The sequence below is a fragment of the Oncorhynchus mykiss genome, chromosome 27 (assembly GCF_013265735.2).
Source record: "Oncorhynchus mykiss isolate Arlee chromosome 27, USDA_OmykA_1.1, whole genome shotgun sequence".
NCBI lineage: Eukaryota > Metazoa > Chordata > Actinopteri > Salmoniformes > Salmonidae > Oncorhynchus > Oncorhynchus mykiss.
This window is the reverse complement of record NC_048591.1, coordinates 37,503,161-37,525,304: the sequence shown is the minus strand read 5'-3', so window position 1 is coordinate 37,525,304 and position 22,144 is coordinate 37,503,161. Positions and strand designations below refer to the sequence as shown.

The 22,144-nt window shown below is 44.9% G+C and overlaps 1 protein-coding gene and 2 non-coding genes across 6 annotated transcripts in view; 1 reads left to right on the top strand and 2 right to left on the bottom strand.

The window, feature by feature from the left end:
- Positions 1-667: 667 nt before the first annotated feature.
- The window catches only part of LOC110512371 (F-BAR and double SH3 domains protein 2), a 107,307-nt gene continuing 85,830 nt past the window's right edge, over positions 668-22,144 (top strand). The window contains exons 1-2 of one of the 4 annotated variants that reach the window (XM_036964898.1): positions 668-1,060; positions 7,712-7,809. In XM_036964898.1, coding sequence (XP_036820793.1) covers positions 1,040-1,060; positions 7,712-7,809 — 119 coding nt within the window. In that variant the 5' untranslated portion in view covers positions 668-1,039. The remainder of the gene's footprint in view (positions 1,061-7,711; positions 7,810-22,144) is intronic. The other 3 variants (XM_036964899.1, XM_036964896.1, XM_036964897.1) reach the window with 3 other exon arrangements.
- On the bottom strand, positions 19,503-19,576 carry trnat-agu. Its single transcript has one exon. It is a non-coding gene; the product is annotated as a tRNA-Thr (tRNA).
- Positions 19,671-19,744, bottom strand: trnat-agu. Its single transcript has one exon. It is a non-coding gene; the product is annotated as a tRNA-Thr (tRNA).

Here is a 22,144-nt window from a genome sequence, read left to right as displayed (position 1 = left end):
ATGCATTCCTTTAACTGTTGGCTCATTGGAGTGTAGTGCCCTACTAAACCACTGGGACTGGGATTGTATGTGTGTGTGTGGTACGTGTTTTACTATACCTGTGAGTACCAGAAGTCCTCACAAGAACAGTATACCAACTAAAATTCAGAGAAGTGAGAACAATGTGCTGGTCCTCACTTGTAAAAAGGCTATTTTAGGTTTAGGGGTTAGGTTAGGGTTAGCGTTAGAATTAGGGTTCAGGTTATGGTTAGCATTAGGGTTAGGGGTAAGGGAAAATATGATTTTGAATGGGAATCAATTGTTGGTTCCCAAAAAGTCCTCACAAGTAAAGTGTGCCATAGATGTGTGTCTGTATGTGTTTGACTTGAACTGAAATAAAGAGCGTAAATTCATGAAGGGCGAAAATCTATATATCTGGGATAGGCATATCTGGCCGATCTGGCTCTTCTACCTTCAATCGATGTTTCTTCGATCGACTACACTTTCTTGTTGCTATGCAGGTCCAGAGACGCAGCTGGCGAAGCAGCAACGGCGTATTGTCATCACGACAAGTTTCACGTAAAACCACCATTCGTTTCTGATTTTTGTTTGTTTGTTGCCGCTATTACAAGAGCTACATATTCGGATTTTGATGTTAGCGGTTTAAAACAAGAAAGGACTGTTATAGAGCTATGTAAAGAAAATAAAATAAAGGAACGTTTCTGGCGCTGTTTGATGTGCCTTTACCCCCCATCAACACAGGGTGGTGCAGTTGTGCGTCATTACGCAGGGAAGCCTCCACACCTCTGGCCTCAATTGGTTTCCCCATAATTTCCCAGTCCTCTCTGAAACCCGCCTGCGGTGTTGTCCCGACGAAGTCTGTTAGTATAGAGTTGGTTTAGCCATCGCTCGCGTTAATTCTTTAATCGCCAGAGTACAAATCTGACTGTAATTTTCACATCTTCCCTCCGTGCAGACTTGACGAATTATCCAGCCCACATTGGATGTATTTGGAATAAACATTTCTTAAGGAATACGCCATTCATATCAATGCTTCAACATGCAGCCCCCACCGAGAAAGGTGAGTTTTTCCCCCTTTACTTGACTATTTCTCTATGATAGATAGCTGGCTAACTAGTAGCAAACAGTGGGATGTTGACTTGCTAATAACATTGATGTGTAACATTAGCTACTTAGCTAGCTTGCTAGTATTATAAACCACATGTGGTGTTGCAAATATTGTAACTATAGTATTTGTATTCGGTTGTCAATTTCAAGCCTGGTTATAGTTATACCAACCAGCTATGCACTACGAGCTGTCTGGTTAGCTAGCTGGTCAGATAGTTAGGTCTGGTTGAGGTCTTGAGGAACCGCTGTCTGCTAGCTTGTTGACCGCAGATAGAAGGGCTCAGTATCTTTGGCTAACGTCAGCGAAATGTTGAATAGCCCAACAGATATAACTAACGTTAGTCTTCCAGAACGATATAACGGTAGTTGATAATGTATTTCGAAACACCATCTGAAGTAACGTTACGCTGATGAACGGGACATAAACATGCATGACAGCTCCGATGTTAACGCTGTCATCTGGACTGGGGAGAAGTGACGGATTCTTCCCCTCGTAAAACACTGTTAACCAGAAGATATGATGCGAGTGTGCATTTGGTAGCCACAACAATGTTCCATTGTGTGATTTTAACACGCCCTTGCCTTGACTTTTAGTGTATTTGGACAAAACGTAGCTAGCTAACTATTTTATTCTCGCGGTTAAGTCAAAAGACGGAGAAGGAATGTTCCGCTGTTAGTCAGTGAACGGTTAATAACGTTGTTAATCACAGCTGTCTGGTTATTACCGACTGCACACACAACACACACGGTGCATTTATTTTCCGTACTATAGAGACAAGTAGTGAGTCATCAGGTTTCTCACCGGTAATTAACGACATGGCCTCTGCGGGTAGTACAGTATGCAGTGTGTCCATGGGACATTGTTTACAGTGCACACGTCTTCCCTTTGTGCGTGTGTTTTGCGACAACTCTCTGGTACAATGTAGAATATACTGTAACAAAGCATAGTGTCCCTTTGTTCTTTCTGTCTGCCATTCACATGTTGTGTGTGAGAGAGGGAGTCTGTGTTTCTCTTTCATGATCTTAGTTATTCTAGAAGAGGTGTCTGAGAACCAATTACTGGCTTGCAGTACCTCGGCACAGCTTTCAGTTAATTATCGGATATTCCCGGGTGCTGTTGCTGCTCCACTGGGTCTGTCAGACACATTGTGGGCAGACTGAACATGTCACGTCCTGTCCTCCCCTTTATGGGTCAGATAGAGAGTACATCTCTTCCTCCCCATCTCTCTCTCTCTCTTCCTCCCCTTCTCTCTCTCTTCCTCCCCTTCTCTCTCTTCCTCCCCCCCTCTCTCTCTCGCTCTCTTCCTCCCCTTCTCTCTCTTCCCCCCCCCCCCCCCTCTCTCTCTCTCTCTCTCTTCCTCCCATCTCTCTTTCTTTCTCTCTCTCGCTCTTCCTCCCGTCTCTCTCTTTCTCAGTCCCCATCTCTCTCTCCCTCCCCTTTGTCCCTCATCTAGCTTTCCTCTATCTCCCTGCCATCTCTCTCATTTTTTTCTGTTTCATATGTGACTGACTGAAAGGAGAGATGGAGGGAAGTCACTTTTCCCTGATAAGCCCCACCATGGACCACTCCCCCTCCATCTTCAAAGGCAGGCAACATGAAAGCTACAGCACACACTGATTGTGCTCTGTGTTGTTGATTTGTCTAGAACAGTCATGAATCTCCAACTGCATAACCCCAGTGAATAGTCAGTGGAATTCTCCCCCCAAGAGACAATGAGTACTGTTGCATGCACACAATAGTAAGATTGTATTATGGATAGTCAGGCTAATATAATAGGTAATTTAAGACGTTGTCATGCTTTGCAAGAAGAATGATTTCCCTAATAATCCTGTTTACATGACACATCTGAAATCGGGCGACCTGATGACCCTTAAATAAATCCAGAAAATCACTATTCAAAATACATGTTTGACCATGTTATTTTTGCGAAGCCTATTTGATTCGGAGTTCAGACATATAATGTTTGCATGTGAAACTATTTCTAAGATGCAGTGGAGGATTTAGGTATAGGCGGCATCTTGCCTGAGGGAGGCGGCATCTTGCCTGAGGGAGGCGGCATCTTGCCTGAGGGAGGCGGCATCTTGCCTGAGGGAGGCGGCATCTTGCCGGAGGCGGCATGGGGCGCCCGCACAAAAAACATAAAAAAAAAAAAATTTCCAAATGGTGACATTTGCACGATTGGTTTTCTATCGCTTATTTGCACGTCACATCAATGATATCATGTCACCGTGTGGGACTGTGGGTCAATTAACCTTTTCGGAGTGGGTGTCCCGATTCTAGTTTGTGAGCTAGGCAGCCTACTGCCTGGTAAGGTGTCCCACTCAAAAGTACGAGATGGGGGGGTTAGGTTGACCTCAGGTCTCCCCACAGGAAGCCCGAGGTAGGAGGAGCGGGGAATCTATCAAATAGCTCCCCTCTAGCTTTGTACAGTACTAATGGAATTAGTAATGCAATTTAGTTTGTGTGTTTCTTGTTTGAAGTGCAGTAGTGTAATAATCAGGTTCTCTTATCGGTTATTCCCGACACAGTAAGTGTGTTATCTATTTGTGTATTTGTGTGACATAGGATTTGTACAACTTAGTTTTATTTGTGTTTTTGTTAGCAAAAGGGTAATAGTGTAATAAATCAATTATATTTTTTATTTGTATTTATATACTACAATTTGTTTCTAAACTCAGCAAAAAAAGAAACGTCCTCTCACTGTCAACTGTGTTTATTTTCAGCAAACTTAACATGTGTAAATAATTGTATGAACATAACAAGATTCAACAACTGAGACATAAACTGAACAGGTTCCACAGACATGTGACTAATGTAATAATGTGTCCCTGAACAAAGGGGGGGTTAAAAGTAACAGTCAGTATGGTGTGGCCACCAGCTGCATTAAGTACTGCAGTGCATCTCCTCCTCATGGACTGCACCAGATTTGCCAGTTCTTGCTGTGAGATGTTACCCCACTCTTCCACCAAGGCACCTGCAAGTTCTCAGACATTTCTGGGGGGAATGGCCCTAGCCCTCACCCTCCGATCCAACAGGTCCCAGACGTGCTCAATGGGCTTGAGATCCGGGCTCTTCGCTGGCCATGGCAGAACACTGACATTCCTGTCTTGCAGGAAATCACGCACAGAACGAGCAGTACGGCTGGTGGCATTGTCATGCTGGAGGGTCATGTCAGGATGAGCCTGCAGGAAGGGTACCACATGAGGGACGAGGATTTCTTCCCTGTAATGCACAGTGTTGCGATTGCCTGCAATGACAACAAGCTCAGTCCGATGATGCTGTGACACACCGCCACAGACCATGAGGGTCCCTGCACCTCCAAATCGATCCCCCTCCAGAGTATAGGCTTTGTGGTTATGCTCATTCCTTCAACGATAAACACATCCAACCATCGCCCCTGGTGAGACAAAACCGCGACTCGCCAGGGAAGTGCACTTTTTGCCAGTCCTGTCTGGTCCAGCGACGTTAGGTTTGTGCCCATAGGCAATGTCGTTGCCGGTGATGTCTGGTGAGGACCTGTCTCCCTGTAGCGCTGTCTTAGGCGTCTCACAGTACCAACATTGCAATTTATTGCCCTGGCCACATCTGCAGTCCTCATGCCTCCTTGCATCATGCGTAATGCACGTTCACGCAGATGAGCAGGGACCCTGGGCATTTTTCGTTTTATGTTTTTCAGAGTCAGTAGAAAGGCCTCTTTAGTGTCCTAAGTTTTCATAACTGTGACCTTATTTGCCTACCGTCTGTAAGCTGTTTGTGTCTTAACGACCGTTCCACAGGTGCATGTTCATTAAATGTTTATGGTTCATTGAACAAGCATGGGAAACTTATTATTATTATTTAGATTTTATGTATTTGTCTTTGTTACTTCTTTTTGGATATTTATGTGTCTTATTTTTGTATATATATTTATATAGTTTTAAAGTTTATGATTATTAATTTGTTGTTCCAAATTTCGGAATAAAAATTAGTTATTTTGTTGGGGGGGTTTGCGTTTGCGTTTGCCCAGGGAGCCATACAATCTAGAATCGCCACTGCTAAGATGCATACTTTCAGTTTTTCCCCAAACTATCTTCACTCACAATAAGAGGAAGGCTTGCGCTGCTTGCGCTGCTTGTGCTGGTACATGCTCAGATCAAATACACCGCTGGAACAGATCAAGCTGTTGACATGTCCTGATCATTTGAGATTCAAGATTGCGCAGAAAACCAGGTGCTTTAATCGGCGTATGCTTACTTCGTAACTTTACTCCGATTTAAGATAAGCAAAGGCGTCAGCATACTTCAGTTCCTTTGGCCCCTTGCCGAACTCGGCCAGCCGAACCGAGTGTGCTCGCATACTCCCTTAAAAGATATTTGCTTGAAGAAAACAATAAAGTGGCGATAGTACTGTTTGTCTATTTTGAGATGCCATAGCCAGTATACACTTTCTCAAATAGACATAATTAATTTAATTTAATTCAAGAAATCTGTCATTAACTTTGATGTTTTTTGACAAAGTAATCTTAGTCGGTCAATTTTACATCTAACTAAGATGTTTAGTTAAGATGTTTAGTCTCCCGTTGAATGACAACAGGGTTTATTGACAAATCTCTACCATTGACCTTTCGCCAACGAAGGGGCGTAGACTTTCTCTCCGAACTTCGGCTTGCCTCCAGAAAAAATGTTGTGTACCTGAACAGCCAAAAAAACTCTCACAGTACAAAATCTTCCTAACTTCCTAACCTAACGCCTTCTGGTGTTTACATGACTAACGCCATACTGCCATAATCAATTTAATATGTAATTATTACTGTGCATGTAAACATACCCAATGGCTGATAATGAGTGTGCTTGCGTGCGTGGGTGGGTGAGTTGGTCGTTGCGCTGAGTAAACGTTGATCGCTGTTCGCGGTGAGTAAAGTAGTACTCCCTATATTTCCGATGCATTTTACCACAAAAGGTGGGCAAACGGCGTTTACCGTTGATTACCCTCCTCTACACCAGTTTACTGTTGATTACCCTCCTCTACACCAGTTTACCGTTGATTACCCTCCTCTACACCAGTTTACCGTTGATTACCCTCCTCTACACCAGTTTACCGTTGATTACCCTCCTCTACACCATTTTACCGTTGATTACCCTCCTCTACACCAGTTTACCGTTGATTACCCTCCTCTACACCAGTTTACTGTTGATTACCCTCCTCTACACCAGTTTACCGTTGATTACCCTCCTCTACACCAGTTTACCGTTGATTACCCTCCTCTACACCAGTTTACCGTTGATTACCCTCCTCTACACCAGTTTACTGTTGATTACCCTCCTCTACACCAGTTTACCGTTGATTACCCTCCTCTACACCAGTTTACCGTTGATTACCCTCCTCTACACCAGTTTACCGTTGATTACCCTCCTCTACACCAGTTTACTGTTGATTACCCTCCTCTACACCAGTTTAGCGTTGATTACCCTCCTCTACACCAGTTTACTGTTGATTACCCTCCTCTACACCAGTTTACCGTTGATTACCCTCTACACCAGTTTACCGTTGATTACCCTCCTCTACACCAGTTTACCGTTGATTACCCTCCTCTACACCAGTTTACCGTTGATTACCCTCCTCTACACCAGTTTACTGTTGATTACCCTCCTCTACACCAGTTTACCGTTGATTACCCTCCTCTACACCAGTTTACCGTTGATTACCCTCCTCTACACCAGTTTACTGTTGATTACCCTCCTCTACACCAGTTTATCGTTGATTACCCTCCTCTACAGCAGTTTACTGTTGATTACCCTCCTCTACACCAGTTTACCGTTGATTACCCTCTACACCAGTTTACCGTTGATTACCCTCCTCTTCACCAGTTTACCGTTGATTACCCTCCTCTACAGCAGTTTACTGTTGATTACCCTCCTCTACACCAGTTTACCGTTGATTACCCTCCTCTACAGCAGTTTACTGTTGATTACCCTCCTCTACACCAGTTTACCGTTGATTACCCTCCTCTACACCAGTTTACCGTTGATTACCCTCCTCTACACCAGTTTAGCGTTGATTACCCTCCTCTACAGCAGTTTACTGTTGATTACCCTCCTCTACACCAGTTTACTGTTGATTACCCTCTACACCAGTTTACTGTTGATTACCCTCCTCTACACCAGTTTACCGTTGATTACCCTCCTCTACAGCAGTTTACTGTTGATTACCCTCCTCTACACCAGTTTACCGTTGATTACCCTCCTCTACACCAGTTTACCGTTGATTACCCTCCTCTACACCAGTTTACCATTGATTACCCTCCTCTACAGCAGTTTACTGTTGATTACCCTCCTCTACACCAGTTTACTGTTGATTACCCTCCTCTACACCAGTTTACCGTTGATTACCCTCCTCTACACCAGTTTACCGTTGATTACCCTCCTCTACACCAGTTTACCGTTGATTACCCTCCTCTACACCAGTGGGTGTGTCTGTGCAGTTGGTAGCAGGGTGGACTAATGCTAATGAGATGACAAGGCTCTTGCTTCGAAGTCACCCCGTTACTTATGGTAACTTCATGTAGCTGAATGTACCTTTTGATGGACTGATTGACTGACAGTGTGACTGTGTCCCTCCCTGCAGGTCAAAGTAACCCAGGAGCTGAAGAATACTCTCATAGAGCAGATGACCAGACTGCACCTCAAACATCAGACCGAATGTGACCTGCTGGAGGACATGAGGTACACACACTACATACCCCATACTACATACCACATACCACACACTACATACCCCACACTACATATCACATACCACACACTACATACCCCACACACACACTACATACCACACACACACACTACATACCACACACACACACACACTACATACCCCACACTACATACCACATACCACACACTACATACCCCATACTACATACCACATACCACACACTACATACCCCATACTACATACCACATACCACACACTACATACCCCATACTACATACCACATACCACACACTACATACCACACACTACATACCACACACACACACTACATACCCCACACACTACATACCACATACCACACACTACATACCACATACCACACACACACACACACACACACACACACACACACACACACACACACACACACACACACACACACTACATACCCCACACACACACACACACTACATACCCCACACACACTACATACCACACACACACTACATACCACACACACACACACACACTACATACCACACACACACACTACATACCACACACACACACACTACATACCACACACACCACACACACACACACACACACACACACACTACATACCACACAAACACACTACATACCACACACACACACTACATACCCCACACACACACTACATACCACACACACACACTACATACCACACACACACACACACTACATACACTACATACCACATACCACACACTACATACCCCATACTACATACCACATACCACACACTACATACCCCATACTACATACCACATACCACACACTACATACCCCATACTACATACCACATACCACACACTACATACCACACACTACATACCACACACACACACTACATACCCCACATACCACACACTACATACCCCACACTACATACCACATACCACACACACACACACACACACACACACACACACTACATACCCCACACACACACTACATACCACACACACACACACACACACACTACATACCACACACACACACACTACATACCACACACACACACACTACATACCACACACACCACACACACACACACCCACACTACATACCACACAAACACACTACATACCACACACACACACACTACATACCCCACATACACACTACATACCCCACATACACACTACATACCACACACACACACTACATACCACACACACACACTACATACCACACACACACACTACATACCACACCCACTCACTACATACCACACCCACTCACTACATACCACACACACTCACTACATACCACACACACACACTACATACTACATACCACACACACACACACTTCATACCACACACACACACACACTACATACCACACACACACACTACATACCACACACACGCACTACATACCACACACTACATGCCACACACACACACTACATGCCACACATGCCACACACACACACACACACTACATGCCACACACACACACACACACACACACACACTACATGCCACATACACACAGAGACTTCAATCGTATTACAAAAAACAACTGAGGAGCGAAAGAGGAGGAGTATTCCAGTATTCATATTTATTGGAAGAAAACACAGATCTGGGATATGAGAAAGGCATTTCCTGCTGTTCTCTCTCGCTCTCTTTTTTCTCTCTCTCTCTCTCTTTTTTCTCTCTCTCTCTCTCTCTCTCTCTCTCTCTCTTAGTTTCTCTCTCTATCTCTCTCTCTCTCTCTCTCTGTTTCTCTCTCTCTGTTTCTCTCTCTCTGTTTATCTCTCTCTGTTTATCTCTCTCTGTTTCTCTCTCTCTGTTTCTCTCTCTCTCTCTCTCTCTGTTTCTCTCTCTCTCTGTTTCTCTCTCTCTCTGTTTCTCTCTCTCTCTCTGTTTCTCTCTCTCTCTTTCTCGCTCTCCCTTTTTCTCTCTCCCTGTTTCTCTCTCTCCCTGTTTCTCTCTCTCCCTGTTTCTCTCTCTCTCTCTCCCTCTCTCTCTCCCTCTCTCTGTTTCTCTCTCTCTGTTTCTCTCTCTCTCTTTCTCTCTTTATCTCTCTCTGTTTCTCTCTCTCTGTTTCTCTCGCTCTGTTTCTCTCTCCCGACCTCCCACAGCTGGAAGTCAACACAGGAAACCAGCGCAGCACAAATGTTTCTCTCTCTCTTTTCTGCCCTTCTCTCCTTTCGCTGGGTTTGGCGTTTCCCTTTTTCATAAAGTGGACAGGCCTGGTTTGTTCTATTCGCTCAAGTTGAGAGTCATGGAGTCAGGAAGAAGTTGGTCGCAGAAGGGAAATAGCAAAGAGCTCTAGTGCGTGTGTGTTCAGAGTACAGCAGCAGTAATGGCACACTGCCCCCATCCCAGCTTGACGACAGAAGGAACCCCCCCGCCTGCTCTCTCGTATCTGTGTACTCAATGCATAGATGTTTTATGACAACATACACACGCGCGTCTGTTCGAGGACAGATCGCCTCTATGCAGCGTTGCTGTTGCTTTTGTTTGAGGAAACAGATGTTGTGCTAACTCCTTCTCAGTCTCTGCTTGCTCTTCCTGTTTTCACTTGTATCTATAGCCGCTGTTTTCTGTGGCTAGAATTAGCAAACTAGTTAGCTAATACAGTGCCTTGCGAAAGTATTCGGCCCCCTTGAACTTTGCGACCTTTTGCCACATTTCAGGCTTCAAACATAAAGATTTTGTGAAGAATCAACAACAAGTGGGACACAATCATGAAGTGGAACGACATTTATTGGATATTTCAAACTTTTTTAACAAATCAAAAACTGAAAAATTGGGTGTGCAAAATTATTCAGCCCCTTTACTTTCAGTGCAGCAAACTCTCTCCAGAAGTTCAGTGAGGATCTCTGAATGATCCAATGTTGACCTAAATGACTAATGATGATAAATACAATCCACCTGTGTGTAATCAAGTCTCCGTATAAATGCACCTGCACTGTGATAGTCTCAGAGGTCCGTTAAAAGCGCAGAGAGCATCATGAAGAACAAGGAACACACCAGGCTGGTCCGAGATACTGTTGTGAAGAAGTTTAAAGCCGGATTTGGATACAAAAAGATTTCCCAAGCTTTAAACATCCCAAGGAGCACTGTGCAAGCGATAATATTGAAATGGAAGGAGTATGAGACCACTGCAAATCTACCAAGACCTGGCCGTCCCTCTAAACTTTCAGCTCATACAAGGAGAAGACTGATCAGAGATGCAGCCAAGAGGCCCATGATCACTCTGGATGAACTGCAGAGATCTACAGCTGAGGTGGGAGACTCTGTCCATAGGACAACAATCAGTCGTATATTGCACAAATCTGGCCTTTATGGAAGAGTGGCAAGAAGAAAGCCATTTCTTAAAGATATCCATAAAAAGTGTTGTTTAAAGTTTGCCACAAGCCACCTGGGAGACACACCAAACATGTGGAAGAAGGTGCTCTGGTCAGATGAAACCAAAATTGAACTTTTTGGCAAAAATGCAAAACGTTATGTTTGGTGTAAAAGCAACACAGCTCAGCACCCTGAACACACCATCCCCACTGTCAAACATGGTGGTGGCAGCATCATGGTTTGGGCCTGATTTTCTTCAGCAGGGACAGGGAAGATGGTTAAAATTGATGGGAAGATGGATGGAGCCAAATACAGGACCATTCTGGAAGAAAACCTGATGGAGTCTGCAAAAGACCTGAGACTGGGACGGAGATTTGTCTTCCAACAAGACAATGATCCAAAACATAAAGCAAAATCTACAATGGAATGGTTCAAAAATAAACATATCCAGGTGTTAGAATGGCCAAGTCAAAGTCCAGACCTGAATCCAATCGAGAATCTGTGGAAAGAACTGAAAAATGCTGTTCACAAATGCTCTCCATCCAACCTCACTGAGCTCGAGCTGTTTTGCAAGGAGGAATGGGAAAAAAGTTCAGTCTCTCGATGTGCAAAACTGATAGAGACATACCCCAAGCGACTTACAGCTGTAATCGCAGCAAAAGGTGGTGCTACAAAGTATTAACTTAAGGGGGCTGAATAATTTTGCACGCCCAATTTTTCAGTTTTTGATTTGTTAAAAAAGTTTGAAATATCCAATAAATGTCGTTCCACTTCATGATTGTGTCCCACTTGTTGTTGATTCTTCACAAAAAAATACAGTTTTATATTTTAATGTTTGAAGCCTGAAATGTGGCAAAAGGTCGCAAAGTTCAAGGGGGCCGAATACTTTCGCAAGGCACTGTATGTGCTTGCTGATGCACATAGACACATAAATTAGAAACACACAGACACACACACTTTCCTCTGAAAATCTGAGATCTTAACTCTTTAGTCCCCAAAGCTGCTCTGAGTTTATTAACCCTAATTAATCCTGGGGCTTGTTTAATCGGAGAGGACAAAACACCTCGACACGCATATAGCTAAACACGCATACAGCCAGACACACTTATAGCTAGACACTCATATAGCTAGACACACATATAGCTAGACACGCATATAGCTAGACAGTCATATAGCTAGACAGGCATATAGCCAGACACACTTATAGCCAGACACACTTATAGCCAGACACTCATATAGCTAGACACACATATAGCTAGACACGCATATAGCTAGACACTCATATAGCCAGACACGCATATAGCTAGACACTCATATAGCCAGACAGGCATATAGCTAGACACTCATATAGCTAGACAGGCATATAGCCAAACACGCATATAGCTAGACACTCATATAGCCAGACAGGCATATAGCTAGACAGGCATATAGCTAGACAGGCATATAGCTAGACAGGCATATAGCTAGACACTCATATAGCCAGACAGGCATATAGCTAGACAGGCATATAGCTAGACAGGCATATAGCCAAACACGCATATAGCTAGACACTCATATAGCTAGACAGGCATATAGCCAGACACGCATATAGCTAGACACGCATATAGCTAAACACGCATATAGCTAGACAGGCATATAGCTAGACAGGCATATAGCTAGACAGGCATATAGCTAGACAGGCATATAGCTAGACAGGCATATAGCTAGACAGGCATATAGCTAGACAGGCATATAGACACATATACAGTTGAAGTCGGAAGTTTACATACACTTAGGTTGGAGTCATTAAATCTAATTTTTCAACCACTCCACAAATTTCTTGTTAACAAACTATAGTTTTGGCAAGTCGGTTAGGACATCTACTTTGTGCATGACACAAGTCATTTTTCCAACAATTGTTTACAGACAGATTATTTCACTTATAATTCACTGTATCACAATTCCAGTGGATCAGAAGTTTACAAACGCTAAATTGACTTCTGCCTTTAAACAGCTTGGAAAATTCCAGAAAATGATGTCATGGCTTTAGAAGCTTCTGATAGGCTGTGGATGTATTTCAAGGCCTACCTTCAAACTCAGTTCCTCTTTGTTTGACATCATGGGAAATCAAAAGAAATCAGCCAAGATCTCAGAAAAAAATATTGTAGACCTCCATAAGTCTGGTTCATCCTTGGGAGCAATTTTCAAACGCCTGAAGATACCACGTTCATCTGTACAAACAATAGTACGCAAGTATAAACACCATGGGACCACGCAGCCGTCACACCACTCAGGAAGGAGACGCTTTCTGTCTCCTAGAGATGAACGTACTTTGGTACGAAATGTGGAAATCAATCCCAGAACAACAGCAAAGGACCTTGTGAAGATACTGGAGGAAACCGGTACAAAAGTATCTACATCCACAGTAAAACGAGTCCTATATCGACATAACCTGAAAGGCCGCTCAGCAAGGAAGAAGCCCCTGCTCCAAAACCGCCATAAAAAAGCCAGACTACGGTTTGCAACTGCACATGGGGACAAATATCGTACTTTTTGGAGAAATGTCCTCTAGTCTGTTGAAACAAAAATAGAACTGTTTGGCCATAATGACCATCGTTATGTTTGGAGGAAAAAGGGGGAGGCTTGCAAGCCGAAGAACACCATCCCAATCTCTCTCTCTCTCTCTCTCTCTCACATAAAGAGAGACAACACTACATAAAGAGAGACAACACTACATAAAGAGAGACCTGCAAGAGAGACAACACTACATAAAGAGAGACCTAAGACAACAACATAGCAACACAACATGGTAGCATCATGGTAGCAACGCAACATGGTAGCAAACACAACATAGTAGCAACACAACATGGTAGCAACACAACATGGTAGCATCAGGCAGGCTCTAACAGGCAGGCTCCTCGTGGAGTGCAATGTAATCAGGTGGTTAGTGCGTTGGACTAGTTCAAATCAAATGTATTTATAAAGCCCTTCTTACATCATCTGATATATCAAAGTGCTGTACAGAAACCCAGCTTAAAACCCCAAACAGCAAGCAATGCAGGTGTAGAAGCACGGTGGCTAGGAAAAACTCCCTAGAAAGGCCAGAACCTAGGAAGAAACCTAGAGAGGAACCAGGCTATGAGGGGTGGCCAGTCCTCTTCTAGCTGTGCCGGGTGGAGATTATAACAGAACATGGCCAAGATGTTCAAATGTTCATAAATGACCAGCACGGTCAAATAATAATAATCACAGTGGTTGTCGAGGGTGCAACAGGTCAGCACCTCAGGAGTAAATGTCAGTTGGCTTTTCATAGCCGATCATTCAGAGTATCTCTACCACTCCTGCTGTCTCTAGAGTTGAAAACAGCAAGTCAGGAACAGGTAGCACGTCCGGTGAACAGGTCAGGATTCCATAGCCGCAGGCAGAACAGTTGAAACTGGAGCAGCAGCACGGCCAGGTGGACTGGGGACAGCAAGGAGTCATCATGCCAGGTAGTCCTGAGGCATGGTCCTAAGGCTCAGGTCCTCTGAGAGAGAGAAAGAAAGAGAGAATTAAAGAGAGCATACTTAAATTCACACAGGACACCGAATAGGACAGGAGAAGTACTCCAGATATAACAAACTGACCCTAGCCCCCCCGACACATAAACTGCTGCAGCATAAACTGGAGGCTGAGACAGGTGGGGTCAGGAGACACTGTGGCCCCATCCGAAGATACCCCCAGGCAGGGCCAAACAGGAAGGATATAACCCCACCCACTTTGCCAAAGCACAACCCCCACACCACTAGAGGGATATCTTCAACCACCAATTTACCATCCTGAGACGAGGCCGAGTATAGCCCACAAAGATCTCCGCCACGGCACAATCCAAGGGGGCGCGCCAACCCAGACAGGAAGATCACATCAGTGACTCAACCCACTCAAGTGACGCACCCCTCCTAGGGACTGCATGAAAGAGCGCCAGTGACACAGCCCCTGTCACTGTCACTAGTTAACTGTAAGGTTGCAAGATTGAACCCCCGAGCTGACAAGGTAAAAGTCTGTCATTCTGCCCCTGAACAAGGCAGTTAACTCACCTTTCCTAGGCCGTCATTGAAAGTAAGTATGTGTTCTTAACTGACTCGCCAAGTTAAATAAAGATTAAATAATGGTGTCAAATCGGTGTCTAAAAATACAGATTTCCGATTGTTATGAAAACTTGAAATCGGCCCTAATTAATCGGCCATTCCGATTAATCGGTTGACCTCTAGTCCGGACGTTTATAAGAAATCCCGCTACGCCCTTCAACGAACCATCCAACAGGCAAAGCTTCAATACAGGACTAAGATCGAATCCTACCTCAACGGCTCTGATGCTCGTTGGATGTGGCAGGGCTTGCAAACTATCATGGATTACAAAGGGAAACACAGCTGCGAGCTTCCCAGTGACGTGAGCCTACCAGACGAGCTAAATGCCTTCTATGCTCGCTTCAAAGCAAGCAACACTGAACTATGCATGAGAGCAACAGCTTTTCCGGACAGCTGTGTGATCATGCTCTCCGTAGCCGAAGTGAGTTAGACCTTTTAAACAGGTTAACATTCACAAGGCCGCAGGGCCAGACGGATTACCAGGATGTGTACTCAGAGCATGTGTTGATCAACTGGCAAGTGTCTTCACTGACATGTTCAACCCTGACCCAGTCTGTAATACATGTTTCAAGCAGACCACCATAGACCCTGTGCCCCAAGGTCGCCAAAGTAACCTGTCTAAATGACTATCGCCCCGTAGCACTCACATGCTACTCACATGTGAGCCAGATCATCACATCAACACCATCATCACAGACACCCTGGACCCACGACAATTTGCAAACCGCACCAACAGATCCACAGATGACGCAAGCTCTATTGCACTCCACACTGCCCTTTCCCACCTGGACAAAAGGAACACTTACGTGAGAATGCTGTCTATTGACTACAGCTCAGCGTTCAACACCATAGTACCCTCAAAGCTCATTACTAAGCTAAGGACACTGGGACTAAACACTTCCCCCTGCAACTGGATCCTGGATTTCCTGACGGGCCGCCCCCAGGTGGTGAGGGTAGGTAACAACACCTCTGCCACGCCGACCCTTAAGACGGGCCCCTCCTGTACCCCCTGTTCACCCACGACTGCGTTGTCGCGCCTGACTCCAACACCCTCATTGAGTTTGCCGATGACACGACAGTGGTAGGCCTGATCACCGACGACGATGAGACAGCCTATAGGGAGGTCAGAGCGTAGCCTAGTGGTTAGAGCGTTGGACTAGTAACCGAAAGGTTGCAAGATCGTGTCCCCGAGCCGACAAGGTAAAAATATGTCATTCTGCCCCTGAACAGGCAGTTAACCCACTGTTCCTAGCCTGTCATTGAAAATAAGAATTTGTTTTTAACTGACTTGCCTAGTTAAATAAAGGTAAAATTAAAAAATAGAGACCTAGCAGTGTGGTGCCAGGACAACAACCTCTCCCTAATCGTGAGCAAGACAGAGGAGCTGATGACGGACCACAGGAAATGGAGGGCCGTGTATACAGCCAAGTTATCATTACTAATTTTTATTTGTTTGACTTTTCTAATGTTTCTCTAGTTTCTTTCTCACTGCGTTGGGAAGGGCCCATAAGTAAACCTTTTGTTTATGAATCATGTGACGAATAACATTTGTTTAGAAATGTATTTTATTTACCCTCCAGATTCAGTAGCTTGAAAATCCCATTCTATTTTCACCCAAACTAAAACTTAACATAATTCATGATTGTTTTTATTTTATATTATACAACGGCTGGGTCTCTGATTTGGTTAAAATGGTTTACCAGCTGTTATCGATTCCACAAGTAGTTTGAGTTTTTCAGATGAATTTGTTAAGTATTTTATTTCAGTTACTAAATTGTTCTTTCATGATTAGTTTTCGTATTAGTTTCAGATTTAGTTTACTATAATAACCTTCACACAGTCAGGAATGACAGGAAGAGGTGGGAAGGACCAGAGGATTGTGGGTAATGGTTGATCTCTCTCTGGCCACAGAGATGAAAGGAAGGTTTTTGTTTCTTCACGAAGAGAGGGACAGAGAGGAGGATGTAGGGAGGAGTAGAGAGGAGAGGAAGAAAGGGTTGTTTGAAAGAATCTACTTTATTAATTAATTAGTTTATGAATCCAGGCTGCTGAGTACAGCGGGAAGCTCAGATGGGAGGAAGCTAACATGATCACATGCGTTTCTAATTCAGATTTCATTTATCGTCCTCTCTCTTGAGGACATTTAGTTTTCATGCCTTTGTCAAAACACATTACTTATGAAAAAACACAGCAAACACGGTCGACAATACAGCCAAAGGTCATTAAATAACACAACCACACCTATCAGAAAGCCTGTGAATGCTAGTTATGTGAGCTTGTCTGCAGGATTCAAACTGCCATATTCTGTCCTCGGTGATACCAGTCAATAGATAATATTTCATATTTAACCAGGTGTAAATGAGCTTTTGGGGATTGTGTGTGTGTGTGTGTGTGTGTGTGTGTGTGTGTGTGTGTGATCTGATCATTGGTTGCTTGTTTACCTACAGCAGAGCTAGCCATGGCAGCGTTACCTGAGTGGCAAAGACATGTCCAAAGATCGTGTGTGTGCGTGCATACCACACGTAGGCCTAATTTTTTCCTGTCTCTGTGAGTCAAAGAGAGCTGAGAGAACTAGAGCTTGAGCATATTTGGAGTGTGAACTCATATGGATGTCTTGGAGGGAGGGAAGGAGGAAAGGAATGGAGGGAGAGGGGAAGGTAGGTAGACAAAGGCAGGGAGAAAGGGAAGGAGGAAAAGAGGACTGGAGGAGGATAGGGAACAGAGGGGAGGGAGGGAGGGAGGGAGGGAGGGAGAGGGACAGAAAGGTGAGGGAGAGGGGCAGAAAGGTTAGGGAAGTGAGTGAGAGGGGCAGAAAGGTGAGGGAGAGGGTCAGAAAGGTGAGGGAGAGGGGCAGAAAGGTTAGGGAAGGGAGGAAGAGGGGCAGAAGGGTTAGTTATGGAAGTGAGAGAGAGGGGCAGAAGGGTTAGGGAAGGGAGGGAGAGGGGCAGAAAGGTTCGGGAAGTGAGGGAGAAGAAGAAAGGTTAGGGAAGGGAGGGAGAGGGGCAGAAAGGGGAGGGAAGGGAGGGAGAGGGGCAGAAAGGTTAGGGAAGTGAGGGAGAGGGGCAGAAAGGTTAGGGAAGAAAGGGAGAGGGGCAGAAAGGTTAGGGAAGGGAGGGAGAGGGGCAGAAAGGTTAGGGAAGTGAGGGAGAGGAAGAAAGGTTAGGGAAGTGAGGGAGAGGGGCAGAAAGGTTAGGGAAGAAAGGGAGAGGGGCAGAAAGGTTAGGGAAGGGAGGGAGAGGAAGAAAGGTTAGGGAAGTGAGGGAGAGGGGCAGAAAGGGGAGGGAGAGGGGCAGAAAGGTTAGGGAAGGGAGGGAGAGGGGCAGAAAGGGGAGGGAAGGGAGGGAGAGGGGCAGAAAGGGGAGGGAGAGGGGCAGAAAGGTTAGGGAAGGGAGGGAGAGGGGCAGAAAGGGGAGGGAGAGGGGCAGAAAGGTTAGGGAAGGGAGGGAGAGGGGCAGAAAGGGGAGGGAGAGGGGCAGAAAGGGGAGGGAGAGGGGCAGAAATGTTAGGGAAGGGAGGGAGAAGGGCAGAAAGGGGAGGGAGAGGGGCAGAAAGGTTAGGGAAGGGAGGGAGAAGGGCAGAAAGGGGAGGGAGAGGGGCAGAAAGGTTAGGGAAGGGAGGGAGAGGGGCAGAAAGGTTAGGGAAGGGAGGGAGAGGGGCAGAAAGGTTATGGAAGGGAGGGAGAGGGGCAGAAAGGTTCGGGAAGGGAGGGAGAGGGGCAGAAAGGTTAAGGAAGGGAGGGAGAGGGGCAGAAAGGGGAATGAGAGGGGCAGAAAGGTTAGGGAAGTGAGGGAGAGGGGCAGAAAGGTTTGCAGTTTTTGCAGTAAAAAAAAAACAGTTTTTAACAAAATGGTGGTGCTATGGTTGAGAGCCTTGATCTTTGCTGAAAACACTCCCTGCCATTGTTAAAAAGGCACCACTAAGATTCAAATTCAGAATCTTCTGTTTACTAGACCAACAACACTTTAACCAACTAAGTGGTGGTTGCTTAAGGATCTGCAGATACCTTTTTTCATGGTTCTTAATGTGCCATGGATGAGTCTTGCTCTTTGCTGAAAACACTCCCTGCCATTATTAGGTGTTTTATTAATAAATTGAAGGCTGTTTCCAGTCCAGACTCAATGGGCACGTCATTCATTGAGATGACCACTGAACAGCAGGACATATCCCCGTTTGTGTCTTTTAAACTTTTGGTGGAACATGATCTGTTCTCAAGCCGCTGGTAGAACTACATGCTGCCGATTAGGAAAAAGGCACTGCTGAGATTCGAACTCAGGATCTCCTGTTTACTAGACAGGCGCTTTAACCAACTAAGCCACAGCACCTAATGGTGCCTCTGGGCTTTTGGGAGTGTTTTATTCATGGTGCATGGATGCGTGCCTTGCTGGGTAATGAAAACACTCCCTGCCGTTGTAAAAAAGGCGCTGCTGAGATTCGAACTCAGGATCTCCTGTTTACTAGACAGGCGCTTTAACCAACTAAGCCACAGCACCAGGTGTCTGCTCATACTGCTCGGTAGTCTTTTGTCAATGGTTCAGAGTTCCCATTGACGAGTGACTCGGTTGTGTGTAAAGCGTAAGTTTAGCATACTCCTCCTGAACAGGGTGTTCAACGTGGAGACGTGGGAATTAGTGTGGGCACTTAGAAACTCAAACTAGCCTAAAAACTAGTTTATATTGTTGTTGTTAAAGTTTCATTTCATTTGTATAGTTTTTTTGAATCATGTTTTTGTAAAGTTTATTTTTGGTGCTTTAAGATTAAAGTATTGAGCTTTTGTCTTTTTTTTGGTTCAGTTTGAATGTTTCTTTTAAATATGTAGAGGCTTTGAGTTTGTTGTTGTGAAACAGTCTTCCCTCTGTGAACTCACAACCTTCAGATTAGAAGGCTGACACGCTGCCTACTGCACCGAAGAGACCTGCCTACTGCACCGAAGAGGCCTGCCTACTGCACCGAAGAGGCCTGCCTACTGCACCGAAGAGGCCTGCCTGCCTACTGCACCGAAGAGGCCTGCCTACTGCACCGAAGAGGCCTGGCTGCCTTTCTTGGTGTCTGGTTTTTAGGGGTGGAGTTAAACGCTGATCACTGACTGGCTGATGGTATTAGTGGGGCATGCATATACTTCAACCAGAGGCGCTGGTTCATGGATGTCTATCTATCTGTTGGTCTGTCTGTCTTTGTCTGTAAAGAACGCACACTGGTGGTGTGTGTGTGTGTGTGTGTGTGTGTGTGTGTGTGTGTGTGTGTGTGTGTGTGTGTGTGTGTGTGTGTGTGTGTGTGTGTGTGTGTGTGTGTGTGTGTGTGTGTGTGTGTGTGTGTGTTGTGAAGCAGTCCTTTTCTGGACAGAGAAAGGAGAGTGTGTTTTATAGGGGGTGTCTGGTACCGTCTAAACAGTGACTAGGAACCTGTTGCATTAGTAGTATTTGATTGAGATAAAAACCCAGAATGTCTATGGCTCAGTTTCACACACACACACACACACACACACACACACACGCAGTGAAAAGCTTGATGAGGTCTCTTCCTGTCTGGGCTGTAATTTGTGTTAAAGGGGATTGTGGGTAATTATGCTCTTTAAGTATCACCTTCCTCTCCATTCGCCCCATCCATCTACCCCTCCCTCTGTCCCCTGAATCAAATCACTGTGTCTGTCTGTCTTTCCGTCCCTCTGTTTGAGACCTGAAATAGGAAGTGTGTGTGTGTGTGTGTGTGTGTGTGTGTGTGTGTGTGTGTGTGTGTGTGTGTGTGTGTGTGTAAGCTTCAGGTTCTGTTATTTCATATTGAGAGTTTGAAGTGGAAACTGAGCTTGCAGCATGACTGTGCTGGTTGAACCTATCCTGGGAAAGTGTGTGCGCGCACAAGCTGGCCCAAGGGACCGGACTCAGAACCAGGTCGGCTTTCACTGCCCAGAGGAAGAACATCATGTATGGATGTTAGTACAAATGTACACACATAGATAATACACCAAACAGTGTGAAAAAATACATTATATACAGTGCCTTCGAAAACTATTCAAACCCCATGACTTATTCCACATTTTGTTAAGTTCCAGCCTTATTCTAAAATTGACAGGTGTGGTATATCAAGATGCTGATTAAACAGCATGATCATTGTACAGGTGCACCTTGTGCTGGGGATAATAATTGGCCACTCTAAAATGTGCAGGTTTGTCACACAGCACAATGCCACTGTCTCAAGTTTTGAGGGAGCGTGTAATTGGCTTGCAGACTGCAGGAATGTCCTCTAGTGCTGTTGCCAGATCATTTAATTTAAATTTCTCTACCATAAGCCGCGTCCAATGTCATTTTAAAGAATTTTGCAGTATGTCTAACCGGCCTCACAACCGCAGACCAGGTGTATGGCGTTGTGTGGTTTGCTGATGTCAGCATTGTGAACTGAGTGGGGTTATGGTATGGGCAGGCATAAGCTATAGACAACGAACAGAATTGCATTTTATTGATGGCAATTTGAATGCACAGAGATGCCGTGAAGAGATCCTGAGGCCCATTGTCATGTCATTCATCCACCAATGATAATGCACAGCCCTGTGTCGCAAGGATCTGTACACAATTCCTGGAAGCTGAAAATGTCCCAGTTCTTTCATTGCCTACAAACTCAACAGACATGTCACCCATTGAGCAAGTTTGTGATGCTCTGGATCGATGTGTATGACAGCAATTTCCAGTTCCCGCCAGTATCCAGCAGCTTCGCACAGCCATTGAAGAGGAGTGGGACAACATTCCACAGGCCATAATCAACAGCCTGATTTTCATTACAGTCAAAAAAGATATGTACACTATCAGTCAAATCTGGACACACCTACTCATTCAAAGGTTTTTCTTTATGTGAACTATTATCTACATTGTAGAATAATAGTGAAGATATCAAAACTATGA